Raw genomic sequence first — 16,038 nt, 5'->3', positions numbered from 1 at the left:
TATTATGTAGGTCGTTGGTCGTTCGGGTCGAGCTTATTGCGTGTTTTCTAAGTTCGTTGTTTCAAATTATCTAAGGGTAGTGTGACTTTAATTCGACTTGAATTATTTCAGAAGTTTTTGCTTTTATTATTCTCAAAATCATTAAACAGTTCATTTAATTGTATAAAACCGTGACAACAACAAGAAATAAAATTCAAATACGAAAAAGAGGAAAAATAAAAAAAATATTTAAATAAAACAGGGACGGACAATAAGACAGTCAGATAGCTAGCTAGTCAGTCGTCGTCGACGTCGGCACCAGTACACCAACCACGACAACCATAATTATTATTATTGTGCTCTTCGTCACCGCAGAAGCTAAAGGCAGTGTTGCGGCGGCTGTTGCTCGTCGGTTGGCGTATAATAGGATTCCGTGTTCCGTGTACAGAGTTTGTAGTGTATAAAACGTACTTATTGAAACAACAAGTGTTTTCTTTCTATCGTTTTGTTTTGTTTTGGTTGCTTTGGTTTCAATATTTCTGAGAAACGAAAAAAAAATAAGAAGAAGCAGTCTAACACAAAAGGTTCACAATGTCATGCTAAAAGAATAAATGTGGATCGCTTTTTTTTTGCTGGTGTTGTTTTTTTGTTATGCCTCTAAAATTGATTTTGTGCAAATGTTGAACAGACTTGATTTTGTATGAGTTTTAAAACCTTTTGAATAATTTGAATTTTGCACCGTGGCCGTTGTGTGTGTTTTATTTATTTAACCCCTTGTTGCCGGCTAAGCAGCTGTATTGCATTTCTTGCACCAACACGTTGGGGAAATCTATAGGCCGAATCAAGTTTTCACTATAAGTCCATGAATTGGATCATTGGCCAACCTAGAATTGGTGGAAAAAGGTTGCCATTTACCTTTTGGGGTTTGAATAGAAAGATGTTTCTTCCTTATCAGTTTGGCAGGCAAGCACACCAACTACCACAAACACATGCTGCAGCACACAACATACCATGCTCTCACATATGGCCTTTGTGCAATTGTAGGACAATCCGTTTGATTGTCAGATACAGGGTTGCCAGCAACTCGCGTTATCAACACTATCGTAAGAAAGTTTATTAATAACTTACTTACTAAAAGATGCATTACGGCAGGCTTGGGATTTGTGTTTCTAAAAAGATGGGTCAGTTGAGGAACTCCTCAAGTAGGTGTACTGCCTCCTCTAATTTGGAATATAGCCATTAACAGTATATTATTGTCTCTGGAAGAAAAAGGCCTAAAAGTGGTCGCGTATGCTGATGACGTGGCAATTGCGGTTAGGGGAAAGTTTCGCAGCACTCAAAGAGATATACTTCAGGAAGCTCTACGTGCAACAGCAAAGTGGGCTACCGAGTGGCATACCAGTGGTATGCCTCCTTGGGTGGAGAAAGTGTTCCCTTTACAGAAAGCGCAAAATACCTGAGTGTTTTGCTGGACAGGAAATTGAACTTCAAATCCAATGTTTTGGAAAGAGCAAGTAAAGCCACTCTTGCCCTATGCACCTGCAAAAGAGCCATTGGCAAAAGTTGGGGATTTAGACCTCGTATCATGCATTGGGTATGTACTGCAGTTGTCAGACCTATTATGCTGTATGCAGTTGTCAGACCTATAATTATATTTGGTGTTGTGGTCTGGTGGACGGCGCTTCAAAAATCCACCTAATGCAGTTGGCAGACCTGGTGGACGGCGCTTCGAAAATCTACCTACTGGATCCAAAGGATGGCTTGTTTATGCATCACAGCCGCACTGAGGACGACACCATCTGATGCACTGAATTAAATGCTACATCTTATGCCTCTGGACATTGTGGCTACCCAAATTGCAGCGATCACTGTGGATTAGACCCTAACTGAGCCGCTTTTTGATAAAAAGTACTGTACCACTATTCCTGATGGAACCGATTGCAACTACGATATCCCTGGTAATAGAAGTTACATAGACTTCTATACGTATGGTTCCAAACTAAACGACCAGGTGGGCTTAGGGGTGTACTCTAAAGATCTAGAACTGGTCATATCCAAGAGGTTACCCGACCACTGCAGTGTGTATCAAGCAGAGATCCTTGCAATTAAGGAAGTGGTGGAAAGGCTAAGATATAATTTATATAATATAATATATAATTTATAATTTTATTACAACGATTGGCATAAATATCCTCTCAGACAGCCATTTAAGCCCTGGAGAACGTATTTCCGAACACAAAAACCGCCCCGACTGTCGCAGATCTCTCAACGAGATAGCTTTACAGTTCAAAATTTACCTGTTCTGGGTGCCGGGCCACAGAGATATCCCAGGGAATTCTAAAACAGATGAGCTTGCAAGACTAGGAACAACCTTACACGCTGCAGGGACACTGGAATCTGTGGGTATGCCTCAAGCGACATGTAAGCTAAATTTTCAGGACCAGGCCCGAATAGCAACGAATGATAAATGGTCACAAAGAGGGGGCTGTGAGCATTCCAAAACTATGTGGCCTGATCTAGGCTTGAAGAGGTCTACTGCTTTGCTGTCATTAACTAGAACAGACGTCTCAGTCATTGTGTCCGTCATGACAGGTCACTGTCTAATCGGAAAACATGCTGACAGACTGAAGGTTGCCAGCAACGACTTTTGCAGAAGCTGTAGGGACATCGAAGAAGAAGAGACAATAAAACACCTTCTGTGTGTGTGTCCCGCACTAGCAGTCAGAAGGAGTTCCACTTTAGGTTCTCATTTCTTTGAGAACCTGTCTGATTTAGCGGATGTGAACATTTGCAAGTTATTGGGCTTTTTAAAGCGATCTGGATGATTCAATGGTAGGAACTAGAAGGCATCTTCCTTCTTCTGTTCCTGTGGTATCACAATGGACGAAAACGTCCAAAAGTGAGTCTAATGGCAGACTGCCACTTAAACCTTACCTAACCTAACCAATTTTATTGTTTGTTCTATTTTGTTGTCTTGTGACAAACGATCAATAAAGCTTGTATAGCTTCTGAGTTTTGTTTGTGATTTTGCTTTGCTTCTCAAATTATGCTCACCAACGGATAGGCGAATAAATAAACTAACAGACGTCGAGTTTCATTCTACAAAATTTAAGTATTAACTTATTTTATTTTGTAAAATAAACGTTTTTATTTCAATTTATTTAAGTGTATATTACCTATTATTAATTTTTAGTGCCACCAAAATGGCCAATGGTCTTTTCTTCGAACAGTCTAAAACGAAATTTGTTGGCAACTCTGTTTACATCTTTTGCTTGTTTTTTTCGGTACAAAGCTGTGTACGTCTATATATTTTGCCGTGTGTTTATCTAACTGGTTTGTTTTCTCTTGACATCTGTTTCTGCTAGTTGAGACATTATGACTGATGGTGTGATGATGGATGACGATAATAATGATGATGATGATGCTTGCCAGACCAAATAATAAGTTTTTGTTTGTAAACAAACAACTAAGGCAACAACGATAGCAGCATCACGTTTTGTTATCAGCTGTTATCTCAATGTAGCAGATAAAAAAAGTAAAAGAAATTTGAAAGGAAAATTATTGGCATTGGGGTCATGTGACATGTATAACATCAATGATGTTTATTTACTCCGTATGCCTTTGTGGGCTTCTTAAATAATAAAGAAAACGTTTTAATTTATTTTTAGAACAACAGAAGTCTTGAAACAGATAGCCTCCTTGGTCATAAGACATTGCAATGTGGCCCCAGCGTGTTAAGCTAAAATTATTTTCATCAATTGCGATTGTTCTATTGTTGCTGAATTGTGCTTCCCCTGTGGTTGGTAAAAAATATCTGCGCTGTGAATTATCCCGAGAGCTGGTGGAGAAATATAAAATCAACAAAACATTTTTATCCAATTGTGAGTAGGACCAAGTAATTTAAATATTTTCTGCCAGGCTAAACATTAACACCGGTATTCACAAAACTTAAAACAGCTTCAAAGTAGGTTTACTTGACAGTTCTAAAAAGAAAATCTATCAAATATTTCGAATCTACATTAAAGGCCTATGCAGAAGGAACGCATTGAGGAACGTCGCGTTGAATAATGCAACTCTGCAAATATACATATGTCAAAAAATCAGCTGGTAAAAGTTAAACAACTTTTAACTTTGACGACTAAAACACTTACGTGTGGTAGCACAGATTGACGCTCGCTTCCAAGCACTAAAGTTGAAAATTTTTTTAACTTTTGCCTTTCATGGCAAAACAATTAAAAGTGGTCTCATTTGTACAACAACCAAAAATCCTACGGTGCAATCCGCCATTCTGCCATCAAGCTGATCGACGTTTTGCCAACACACACAAAGAAATTTGTGTGCGTGTATGTATCCGTGTGCGTACATGAGTAGAGCATGTTTAAGAAGGAGGATGACAACTAAGAGAATGCAAACAAAAAAATGACATCTTAATACCGTCAAACCTGACCGGCCATTAACAGCTGTTCGTGTAAGACCACCTTTTTAAAACCGCCTTGCTGCCTTTGTGAGATTTGTGTGCAGAATTGTATTTTTGCAATGCGACGCTCAAAAACACTGCTCAACGAATGTTCTGTTATGGTTCTTAACTATAACACAAACACACAACAAAAACTCTTTAAAAGATAGGTGCACTTCGCGAGAAAAAATTTTACTCAGTAAATATATCAACAGCCGATCAGATTTGACGCTATGAGGATGTCAGATTTTTGTTCGATGGATTTTTGCCCCATGATTTTTATGTTATTGTACAAATGGGTCAACTTTTATATTATTGAGCTATGGTATGAAGATAAAATTTGGAAAAATAAATAAGCTTTTTCTCTCTCTCTCTTCGGTAGGGATCTGTCTGATAGAACATGAAAGCGATAGAGACACTAAAAAAGTTACCCGCTTGGGCAATGGAGAAAATAAGTTTGGCATCTTCCAGATCAGCAGCAAGGAATGCGATGCTGGTAATGGCAAAGTGACTGCTTGCGATACACAAAAATATCCCTGCTGTAAAGTGAAATGTGAAAGTATGAAGATATTTTACAAAAAACAAACTATTTTTAAAAATTCTTTATTTTTTTCTTAAAGATTTCCTCAACGATGACATTTCTGATGATGTTCAGTGCGCTCAAAGAATATTCGATTTGAAAGGTTTTCAAAACTGGAATGGTTGGAGTTCGTTTTGCCGCAATACCCAAAATTTACCGAATTTAAGTGTGACCTGTAATATAAACACAGTAACCCCACTATCACGTCTGACATCGTATATATCACCAAATTTCCGATTTTAACTAAGTTTTAAAAAAGAAATAAACTAGATTACGAATTAAAGGTCCACCTGAATATTTTTCCCACAAAATTTCCATCAAGGGACCCACGGCGAAACAATTAAAGGTGGTCTCATTTGTACAACAACCACAAATCATATGGTGCTAGCGGCCATTAAGCTGATCGACGTTTTGCCAACACACACAAAGAATTGTTGAAAAATGCAACTCTGTAAACAAATTCAAAAAAAAGCAACTCGCAAAAAATTAACTAATTTTAACTTTGACGACCAAAGACACTACTTCAAGTGTGACAACAGGGAATGACGCTCGGTTTCATGTGTTAAATTTGCCATTTTTTAACTTTTCCGCGTTGCATTTGTGGAATTTGTGTGCAGAGTTGAATTTTTGCAACGCGACGTTCAAAACCAAAGTTCAACGCGCTCATTGTGCTTTGGCATTGAAACGATAGAGAAGCAGGGTATTAGACCCACGACACATTAAGGCACTATAAAACGGCATGTAGTTGTCTTAAGACATGTCAAATTTAGCACATGTTGAGTTGTACATGTCGTGTGACAAAAACGAAACTAACATATGAAAATCACTTTTCAAAATAGCACATGCAAGTTTTTTCGAATAGAGCGTGACAAAAACAAAGAAAACAGATGTTTTTGTTGCCAGTCGAATGAAAGCAACCCCAAATTAAAAGGTTTTTAAAAATTTATAATTTAACTAGCTTTCTCACAACTTAAACAATTTTTACGCATAAAAAATCGGATTTTTTCTCAAATTTTTATTCATACGAAAATAACATACAGGTGTGATAGCAAACATGATGAGTCGTATGTAAATTGACAATTTTGACAACCAGCTGTTTAATTCAAATAAATAGCAAAGGAAAGAAAAATTTCACGAAAAGCCTATTATTGTAAACAAATTAGGGATGACTTTCCTGGGTTAACCAAGTTTTTTGACATAATCTGACTGGAAAGAACAACTCAATACTGTCCTCATGGATTGATAAGGAGTAATAGTACAATTAAATTGAAATGTCAAAGTGGTTTTAGAAATAAATTTGGTTTTATAGCTTAACCTCTACAAATGTGTTTTATATTTCTATTTTCGTCATTATAACACTGTTTTGTTGCTTATGTGTGGAATATCGACCCAAATAGAACATCTTTTTGAAATTTTAGAAAAATATCACAGCTGTGATATCAAGCCTTTGAAATTAGGATGTGCTGCAAAATCAAAATAAAAAATTGTGGTCAGCTGTTCGTATGGCCTCACCTTGTAAGTGCATTCTGCTAAGGAGTTATCTTTATTACGGCTACAATCGCATACACTTTCTACAAATGTTCTCTCCACATTCGCGACCCATATTTTGTATTTGTTAACAGATTATCATCTTAATTTCCATAGAAACGATCAGTCCAATGTTTTATTATTTGTCAAAAATTTTGGGTATGAGTTTGTTTCCTGGCAAACTTGATTTGCTCAGACTCACAAGTTTCTTTTTTCTAAAGATTTTTTTACATTTCTTCTTTCTTTCCAACATCTCTTTGCTCTTCAGTTAAACCAATTAGCTGCTGCAGGATTCTTTAAATAAGGTTTCGGAAAGCAATCGGCTGACATAGAATTTTTTGAATTTTTGATGGTTCTTGACATTGAGAATGTCGTTTTCTCCTATTTGTGACATTTTTAATTGGCATGTTATGACATCCCAAGTTTTCTTGGAGCCTATCCATGGTACAATTAAGAGGTAGCGTCATTAGCACAACAACAAAACTCTACCCCCAACGAAACTACCTTGAGTGGCAAATGCCGTAAAGTGTGTAGTTTTAGAAATAAACATTGTTGTACAACTTATCTTCTTCAAATGTGTTTTATATTTGATTTTCAACATTATAACATTGTTTTGTTGCTTATGTGTAGAATATAGAATCAAACAGAAAATCTTTTTTAAATTTTAGAAAAAAATCACAGCTGTGTCAAAATTAAAACAAAAATTAAAAAAATTGTACTCAGCTGTTCGCATGACCTCGCCTTATAAGTGCATCCTGGAGCCTTTCCACTTTTTGGTTTTTGGCAAGTGACTGAAACTTCCATTATTCAGCCATGTGGTTGCTGAAAATCGCACATCAATATTTTGTTCATAGCCCCCGTACGATACCTCTTCACTAATCCCACTCTAGATCAATATCTTCACATAATTTGAATAAAATGTTATACCCTCCAACCAAGAAATAATTATCATGACTAAATAGCCAAATTAAATATGCCATACTTTCGATGGGGATGAATGGTTCCACATTGAATAATTTTTTTTTTTATTACTCCATCATTTCCTTGGTGATTTCAAATCCAGGGCCAGAATTTAAATCTGCTACCCACCTCTAAATGTTACTGTTGCTGTTGTCTTCACATCTTGATATGTGGTTTTTACTTTATTAGGAGCGATAAAGATCACTGTGGGATGGTGATGATCATGTGTAGGAGTTTCTGTGTGTTTGTTTGGTGTTGAGCTATAAAATCCAACAACAACGAAAAAAGGTTTTCATCCCACTAATGACATAAATAAGAAGAAAAAAAGAGACATTTAAAATACAGTTTTTTCTCCTCCCAGACATTTGGTAAAAATAAAAACACGCTTAATTAACATGTCATATAGGCGGCGTTTATTAAATGAGATGTGGTGCTTAATTTCCTGTGGTAAAACAAGCCTCACCAATGACATTTCACAGAAATTGGGCAAATTTTTTACACAGAGCGAAAAATTAACAAACAAGATATTAGGCGAGATGATGAGTGAAGAGACAAAAATCAAGAATTGGTTACTAAGGGCAGACGAGCTAGTACTTGGAGTGTTGAGATGAAATACTGATATTGTTTGTTTACTAAAAACAGACGGGGGAGTAGTTGGAGTGTTCAGAAACTCACAGAAAAATGTTTACATGGAGTGAAAATTTAACCAAACAAAATTTAAGATGTTATGAGAGAAGAACAAAAAACCAAACCTAGGTTTCTTAAAACATGCGAAAGAGTACTAGGAATGTTTGGGAGAAATCCTGATTTTGTTTGGTAGAACACGAGTTATTATTTGGAGAGTTCGGTAGAAATCCTGATTTCGGTAAAAACCCAGATTTGTATGAGACAATATATTGAAAGTATTGGGTTGCCCAAAAAGTAATTGCGGATTTTTCATATAGTCGGCGTTGACAAATTTTTTCGCAGCTTGTGACTCTGTAGTTGCATTCTTTCTTCTGTCAGTTATGAGCTGTTACTTTTAGCTTGCTTTAAAAAGAGTGTAAAAAAATTATATCTGATTAAAGTTCATTCTAAGTCTTATTAAAAATGCATTTACTTTCTTTTAAAAAATCCGCAATTACTTTTTGGGCAACCAATATGTTCTTTTATACAAATCCCTGCAATAGAAACTAATTGGCATTACACAACTCGCACGTTGAGGGCTAGGATACTATCAAGAGCTCGGCTGATTGTTGGAAACGACCTTAATGCGGATTCGTTCCACGAATACTTTATTGACTTATTGTCATATAGCTCTCACGAAGATGAGATGGCTTGGGTGCTGCCGTAGCACATGGCCCCATTTGTAGACGGCACAAATTATTATTCGTACTCGGTAATGGAAAAGTAATAAGGCGCCGGGCTTCGATAGAATCCCTTTTGAATTCTCTTCTCCAGTTTCGTTTCTACAAGAAGTTCTACATCTGCTTAACTTTATTTTTCTTCGGGAGTCTATCTCTTCGTCCTTTCGCAGATCGTTAATCATCCCATTGCATAAAAAAGCTTACTTAAATGTGGTGTCGAATTACAGAGATTTGTCTCTGCTTGACACACTGTACAAAATATTCACCGGTATAGTGTTGAATCGAATTTATTCGTGGGTAGAGCAAAATCGGATTCTGAATGAATACCAGGCAGGATTTAGACGGGACTACTGATAATATCTTTAACCTTACAAGCATAGTTCACTTGAATTGGAGGAGAAGCAAAAAGACGTTCGCATGCTTTGTTGACTTTTCTGCTGCCTTTGACATGGTACCTTGAAACTACCTGTTTTATAAATTGGCCACATTGGGTCTCTCTATCAAAGATTATTAGATCCCATACTTGACACCACAAGTCAAGTAGGGGTTGATTCAACCCTATCTACACCTTTTAAGGTTACTCAGGGAGTCCGTCAAGGCTGTTATCTGAGTCCAATACTGTTCGCTTTGTATTTAAATGATTTACATGAGGTTCTAGCCGGTGGTGTACGCATTGGCGAGGTCGAGATTAGGGTGCTTATGTATGCAAACGATATTGTCCTGCTTTCGGACTCATCGACGAAACTTCAGTCAATGATTGATGCTCTATGCGCATATTGCTCTTTATGGGGTCTAAGTTTAAGCCTGACCAAATCTAAGATTGTTGTATTCGGTATCTTGTTGTCTTGGTATTACGGCACTGAGCCCATAGAGGTCGTAAATGAGTACAAATATCTCTGTATGAATATTACGTATAACCTTTCCTTTATAAAGCATCTTCCTATCAAACTACAATCTGCAAAAATGGCTATTAATTATACATGGCTACGCTACATCCACAACGGAAGAATTAGCATTTCGAATAAGATGAAGATACTTAATACCGCTGGCAAGTCTATATTGTTTTACGGCGCTCAGAAGTGAGGAGCAAGTAGAGAGACTGTTCAGGTTCTACATTAAAAAGGTACAAAACCTGGATTCAAATCCTGGCTGACCATCAGAAAACATTTTCAGCGGTGGTTTTCCCCTCTTAATGCTGGCAAAATTTGTTAGGTACTATGCCATGTAAAACTTCTCTCCAAAGAAGTATCGCACTGCGGCACGCCGTTCGGACTCGACTATAAAAAGGAGGCCCCTTATCATTGAGCTTAAACTTGAATCGGACTGCACTGCATTGATATGTGAGAAGTTTTGCCCCTGTTCCTTAGTGGAATTTTCATCGACAAAATTTGCATTTGCATACTTACAAAGTAATATGCCTAACTAAATGTTGCATATCGAAACGGGGCTACCAGGTATGTTTTTGGACACCCTCAGGATGCACTTTAATTATATTACCAAGGTACTTGCAATGCCTAGTGATAGATTACCCCGACTGCTGGCTGAGGAGACTATAGATGCCGGAGTTTACTGGAAAATAGCTGATTAGATTAAGGTGCTGAACTAAGTATTGACGTTGATTTTAGTCTTAGAGGTCGGGATCTAGTCATAAGGCGCAATAGTATTTCAGATACGTGTTCTACTCTAAAAAACCTCTTATTTGAGCGTCATATTGCAATGGTCAGCAAATACTTCCTATTTGGGTGGTGTCATGGGGTGTGGTGGCCCCATAGACACTTTTCCCGAATATTGATATCAGATTCATGCTTTACTACCAAAGACCTTTCGTTTTAGTCCTATATTGCTATGGTCGTAAATTTGTCTTCTTTGGGGTATATTCACGGGAATGGGCTGTCCCTTGGTCCCACATCTGGATATCAGATTCGAATTATACACTCAAATACCTTTTATTTTAGCCCCATATTGCCATGGTCAGTAAATAAATCTTTTTGGGGGGTGTTTTGGGGAAGAGGTGGACCCCTAGAAATATTTGGTTATCAGATTCGTATTTTACTCGCAAATAGCTTTCAGTTGAATCCCATATTACCATGGTCGGTAAATATGTCCGATTTAGTAGTGTTTTTGGGGTTGGGGTGGTCCCCCAAACACTTCCTCTGACAATTGGATATCAGATACGTTTTCTAATCTTAAATACCTTTGATTGGAGTCACATATTGTCGTGATTGGTGTATATATATATTTGCTAGGTTTTGGGGTGGGCCGCACTACCCCCCCCCCCCCCCACCCCCTAGGTGCCCCATCCGGAATTTGGATACCAAATTTTTGTTTGTAGATTACTAAGAGAGCACAAAAAAAATCGCACCACCCATCTCTGAGATCTGGCGTTTCTGAAAATTAAGGTAAGGGGGAGAGTCTGCTCCCCTTTAGATAACAAAAAAATGTTGTATCAGTGAAAATTTCAAGAAAATCGGTTCAGCCGTTTCTGAGTCTATAAGGAAACACAAAGAAACAAACAAACCTACAAACAAACACAAATTGATTTTTATATATAAGAAGAAAAGTCTCAGGAAAAATTTTTTTCAGAGTGTAAAACTAGACTTTAGACAGCTGCTGCGAAACAAACACATCATGTTTCAAAGAGTGCCAGCAATGGATCCAAAAACCGTTGAATATTTGAATGGATTTGAAAGGTCGTTTTTCTGTGTTTTGTTAAATGAATTTTAGAGCATGCAAAGTATTTTATGGAAGAACTATTTTGGACAATTGCGTTGAATCGAGCAGCAGTAGTAAACAAACAAAACAAAAAAACACCAGAAGTTTCATTACATTAATACTGACTTACATGGGCAGGTGGGATCGCCTAGTGGTTTGTGGATGGTTGGTTGTTGGCTAGCAAAGCGTTTGTGTTGTAAAGTAAGCCGGTGTTGGAGTGTGATACTTGAGGTTAGAGGCATATAGAGTGCCGCCGCCGCCGCCACCACAGACTAGTGTTTAGCATTAAATCCGTAGCAGAAAAACGTAACGAACCTTAGCTGTGCTATGGTCTCCAATTTCTACCTGTCGCCCAGCAACATCATCATCGTCGTCGTCATAGAAGTTGTTGCACACAGTCACACACAAGTTGTGGCAACCACAATTCATGCGTTGTTTGGTGTTATATCTCTTTTTGAAATCATCTGCCATGTTGCCATGACCATGTTGAACTGATGTTTCATTGCTTGGTTTGCTTGTTTAGCTGGATGACTGGCTGGCGGATTGGTTGGTTGCACTTTGAATGTGGCTGCCTTTTTGTTTTCATTCATTTGCTACCCGAGTATTATGTTTGATTATCATTATTTGGAATTTTTAATTTTCCTCTATTGAATTCAACTTCCGGTAGCTGTTTTGTTTGTACTGCATCATCATCATCATCATGATGTGGCACCAACCATACATCCATCGATTGTTTAAGCAAACAAATAGTAAAGTGGCAATATAGAGGGTCAGAGGCATATCTAAACGAAACAGGAAGAAGCACTGCGACTGTAAATGTTGTAACAGGTAACACCTACAACATGGCCTCTACAGCAAACAAAGTAACCCCTACGAGGGTTGCCTTAATAAGGTATGGAATAAATATTACCAAATGGGACAAAAAAGCAATAATTATAACTGGCAAAAGAGTATTGCATTTTAAGCGCAGTATTTTACCTTTAGCAAAATTTTCATTACCATAAGAAATGCCTAAACGAAATTTTCGCTACGAGCATGGTACAATTAAGAGGCATCGTCATTAGCGCAACAACAAAAATCTACCCCCAACAAAACTACCTTGAGTGGAAAATGCCGTAAATTGAAATGTCAAAGTGGTTTAGATTTTTTAGAACTTTGTTTTAAAGCTTATCTTCTTCAAATGATTAGAACACTGTTTTATTGCTTATGTGTGAAATATCGGATCAAAAACAAACAAAACAAAGTGTGCCCATGAACATTCCACTAAGGAACAGGGGCAAACTTCTCACATATCAATGAGTGCAGTCCGATTCAAGTTTTAAGCTCAATGATAAGGGGCCTCCTTTTCATAGCCGAGTCCAAACGGCGTGCTGCAGTGCGACACCTGTTTGGAAAGAAGTTTTACATGGCATAGTACCTCACAAATGTTGCCAGCATTAGGAGGGAGGAAAACCACAGCTGAAAATTTTTTCTGATGGTCTCGCCAGGACTCGAACCCAGGCGTTCAGCGTCATAGGCGGACATGCTAACCTCTGCGCTACGGTGGCCTCCATCGGATAAAATAGAACAACTTTTTATGAGTTTAGAAAAATCTCACAGCTGTGTTATCAAGTCTTTGACATTTAGATTTACTGCAAAATCAAAAACAAAAATAAATCCAGTAAGGAAAGGCAAAAGCTGGGCGGGGCCGACTATATAATACCCTACACCTACCCTACAATTATAAATTCGGGCAATATATAAGTATGTATGCATATGAGAGCTTTATCTAAATCTGAACCGACTTTGAAACAGATCGTTTAAAAATTGTTGTTACTACGGCCATATAAGTGCAAATCCGCGATAAATACGTATGGGTGTTACATCCAAATTTGAACCGCTTTTAAATCTAGCAGATATGTTAAGATCAGTAACAAAACAATACGTTGCAAATTTTGTGCAGATCGGCTTTCGGTTGGCCGTAGTAACGCCTTATAAAAATTATAAACAAGTTTTCTACAAAAATCAATAAATATGAAATCGGTAAGACTGAATTTGTTGTTATCAAATTTATTAGTATCGATACTCTCAAAAATAACTAAAAATCAATGTTTAATAATATAATATTAGATATTCCGATGAAAATTATTTTAGTGCAATTGATATTAGTCATATGTTGTGAACCAAATCGATAAAAACAAAATTTTCCAAGAATATTCGATAAAAATATCTTTTTCGTAAAATATCGATAAAAAATAAAATTTTCTAAAAAATCTTATCAACAAGTTTTCTAAGAATACTCGATAAATTTTTTTTTCCTAAAATATCGATAAAAGAGAAAATTTTCTAAAAAAAAATCGTAAAGATTCACATTAAAATTTGCTATCGATTTTATTTATAATTTAGTTTGCTGTCAAAAATCGATAAAAAAATGTTTCTTTCATTCGATAAACACCCAATAAATAAACGAATTTTCTTAAAAATGCAATTGCAAATTGTGTTAACAATATTTTTTTTAATTTCGATAAATAAAAGTTAAATAATTAAATAACAATTTTAAGAATTCAATTAAAATCGATTACCAAAATGTCTCCAAAAATTGATAAAAATCATATTTGATAGCAAAAAATTTTAGTTTTTTTCTCAAAAAAATTCGTTAAAAATTTCCTCATACCTACTTCGTAACATTTTTTCATACCTACCTCCTAACGTTATTACTGTTAAGCCCAAAATGTTCTTCTTAGTAAGACCAACAAAATGAAACATAGGATAAGCATTGTTTTTTGTTGTTTTTGAGCAATAAAATTTCTATACAAAACATGTACATATAAAAATTAATTATGACAAGACGAAAAAATTCTATAACATAGAACAGAAGGAGAAAAGCTCCGGAAAATAACTATATATGTATTGTTGTATAATGACAGGTTCGGGCATGTAAGAATCATATGCATGTATGCACGGATGTCCATATGGTCATACGGCATCCGATTTAACTCATTTACATTTGTACATCAATGTAACAAAACGTGCATGCATGCTATACATTTTTATGTATGGATATTCATATGCTCGATGCGGTTCATATATAACCGTGCATGAACCACGTGCATGGGCGCTTTAATGACGCATTGTTCTCAGCTGATGTTAGTGTAGTTGGAGTGGTTTTCTTTAAAATTTTCTTTTGGTGGAATAAAAAAAACAAAATTTAATTATAGATTTGTTGAATGATAAGAAACATAAACATTTTTTAGACATTGAAATATTCAAAAACATATTTAGGCAAATATTTTTAAGATTTTCTAATTATGAAAGAGATTTTATTTTAAATATACGTTATGGCTAGTTTATAAAAAATTTATCAAAAGAAAAAGACATTTTCAAAATTTTAAAATTTTTATATTAAATTTCGTTTTTAAATTTGATTTTGTATGAATTATTATAACAAGACTTACTTTCCAAAAAGCAGAAGACAATCTTTCCAAAAAAGACTATACATATATAACACAAAATTTCTTCAAATCCAAAAAATTTAAGAGAAAAATTGGTCGTTTCTGAAAAGTTTAAAATTCGATAACAAATCGATTATAAAAATTTAATTTTTTTTTTAAAAATTCGAAAGAAATAAACTTTCCAAATTAAATATTAAGAGAAAGTATTTATGAAAAATACATAAAAATATAAATTTTTAAAATTTCGATCAAAAACAACAATAGATTTTTTTTAAATCGATTAAAATAATCTTTTTTTAAAAAATATTTAAATCAAGATATGTAAAAAAAATCAATACAAATTTTCCAAATTCCAAAGACTATATATAACTCAAAATTTCTTAAAAATCAAGTAATTTAAAAAAAAAAAATTTCAAACATTTTCTTTGAAATGTCGAAAAAAAAATTTTAAAAAACAATATTTATGATTATTTAAATTTTCGATTAAAAACAAAAATCGATTTTTTTGAAATCGATTAAAATAATTTTTTTTTTAACCATTAAATTCAAGATATGTAAAAAAAATCTATACAAATTTTCCAAATTTCCGAAAAATGCCTACATAAATCGAAAATTCTTAAAAATATAGTAAATTCAAGGAAAATTTAGAAAGGAAACGATTACAAAATTTTTTTTTTTTTTTTTGAAAGGTCAAAAAAAAGAAATTTTTTTGTAAATTATATATTTAAAACAATATTTACGAAAAATCCATAACAATAATAATTTTTAAATTTTCCTTTAATCGTTTTTTTTAATCGATTAAAATAAGTTTTTTTTTAAACATGTTAAAATCACGATATGTAAAAAAATTCCATACATATTTCCCATATTTTTAAAATCTTAAAAATTCTTAAAAATCTACTAATTTGAAAGAAAAATTGGTAGTTTCTAAGAAGTTTAAAAATTGATAAGATTCGATTACAAATTTTTCAAATTTTTAGAAAATTAAAAAAAAATAGATTTTCTTAATTAAATATTGAAAAACAATATAGATGAAAAATCCATAAA

The 16,038-nt window shown here is 35.0% G+C and overlaps 2 protein-coding genes across 7 annotated transcripts in view; one reads left to right on the top strand and one right to left on the bottom strand.

Annotated features, from left to right (window-relative positions):
- LOC106090187 (uncharacterized) overlaps positions 1 to 16,038 on the bottom strand; it is a 57,090-nt gene that overhangs the window by 22,504 nt on the left and 18,548 nt on the right. The gene's annotated exons all lie outside the window — the stretch shown is intronic.
- Positions 279 to 5,298, top strand: LOC106090188 (lysozyme c-1). 6 transcript variants are annotated; one of them, XM_013256304.2, is made up of 4 exons: positions 279 to 419; positions 3,648 to 3,860; positions 4,818 to 4,994; positions 5,056 to 5,298. In XM_013256304.2, exons 2-4 carry the CDS (start codon positions 3,698 to 3,700, stop codon positions 5,256 to 5,258), a joined length of 543 nt encoding a protein of 180 aa, XP_013111758.1. In that variant the 5' UTR covers positions 279 to 419; positions 3,648 to 3,697; the 3' UTR covers positions 5,259 to 5,298. The 6 variants fall into 6 exon arrangements, with proteins under 6 accessions (XP_013111758.1, XP_013111756.1, XP_013111757.1 ...); XM_013256302.2 differs by having other exon boundaries at positions 279 to 428; XM_013256303.2 differs by having other exon boundaries at positions 279 to 432.

Source organism: Stomoxys calcitrans, chromosome 5, assembly GCF_963082655.1.
Source record: "Stomoxys calcitrans chromosome 5, idStoCalc2.1, whole genome shotgun sequence".
NCBI lineage: Eukaryota > Metazoa > Arthropoda > Insecta > Diptera > Muscidae > Stomoxys > Stomoxys calcitrans.
The sequence above is the reverse complement of the archived record's forward strand: the minus strand, read 5'-3'. Positions and strand labels throughout refer to the sequence as shown.

Excerpts from the sequence above, each read along its gene's own strand:
- LOC106090188 (XM_013256304.2), top strand. The coding sequence starts at position 3,698 with ATGTGGCCCCAGCGTGTTAAGCTAAAATTATTTTCATCAATTGCGATT. Across the intron at positions 3,861-4,817 it reads CAAAACATTTTTATCCAATT|GGATCTGTCTGATAGAACAT; the intron begins GTGAGTAGGACC and ends TCTCTTCGGTAG. Across the intron at positions 4,995-5,055 it reads CTGTAAAGTGAAATGTGAAA|ATTTCCTCAACGATGACATT; the intron begins GTATGAAGATAT and ends TTTTTCTTAAAG.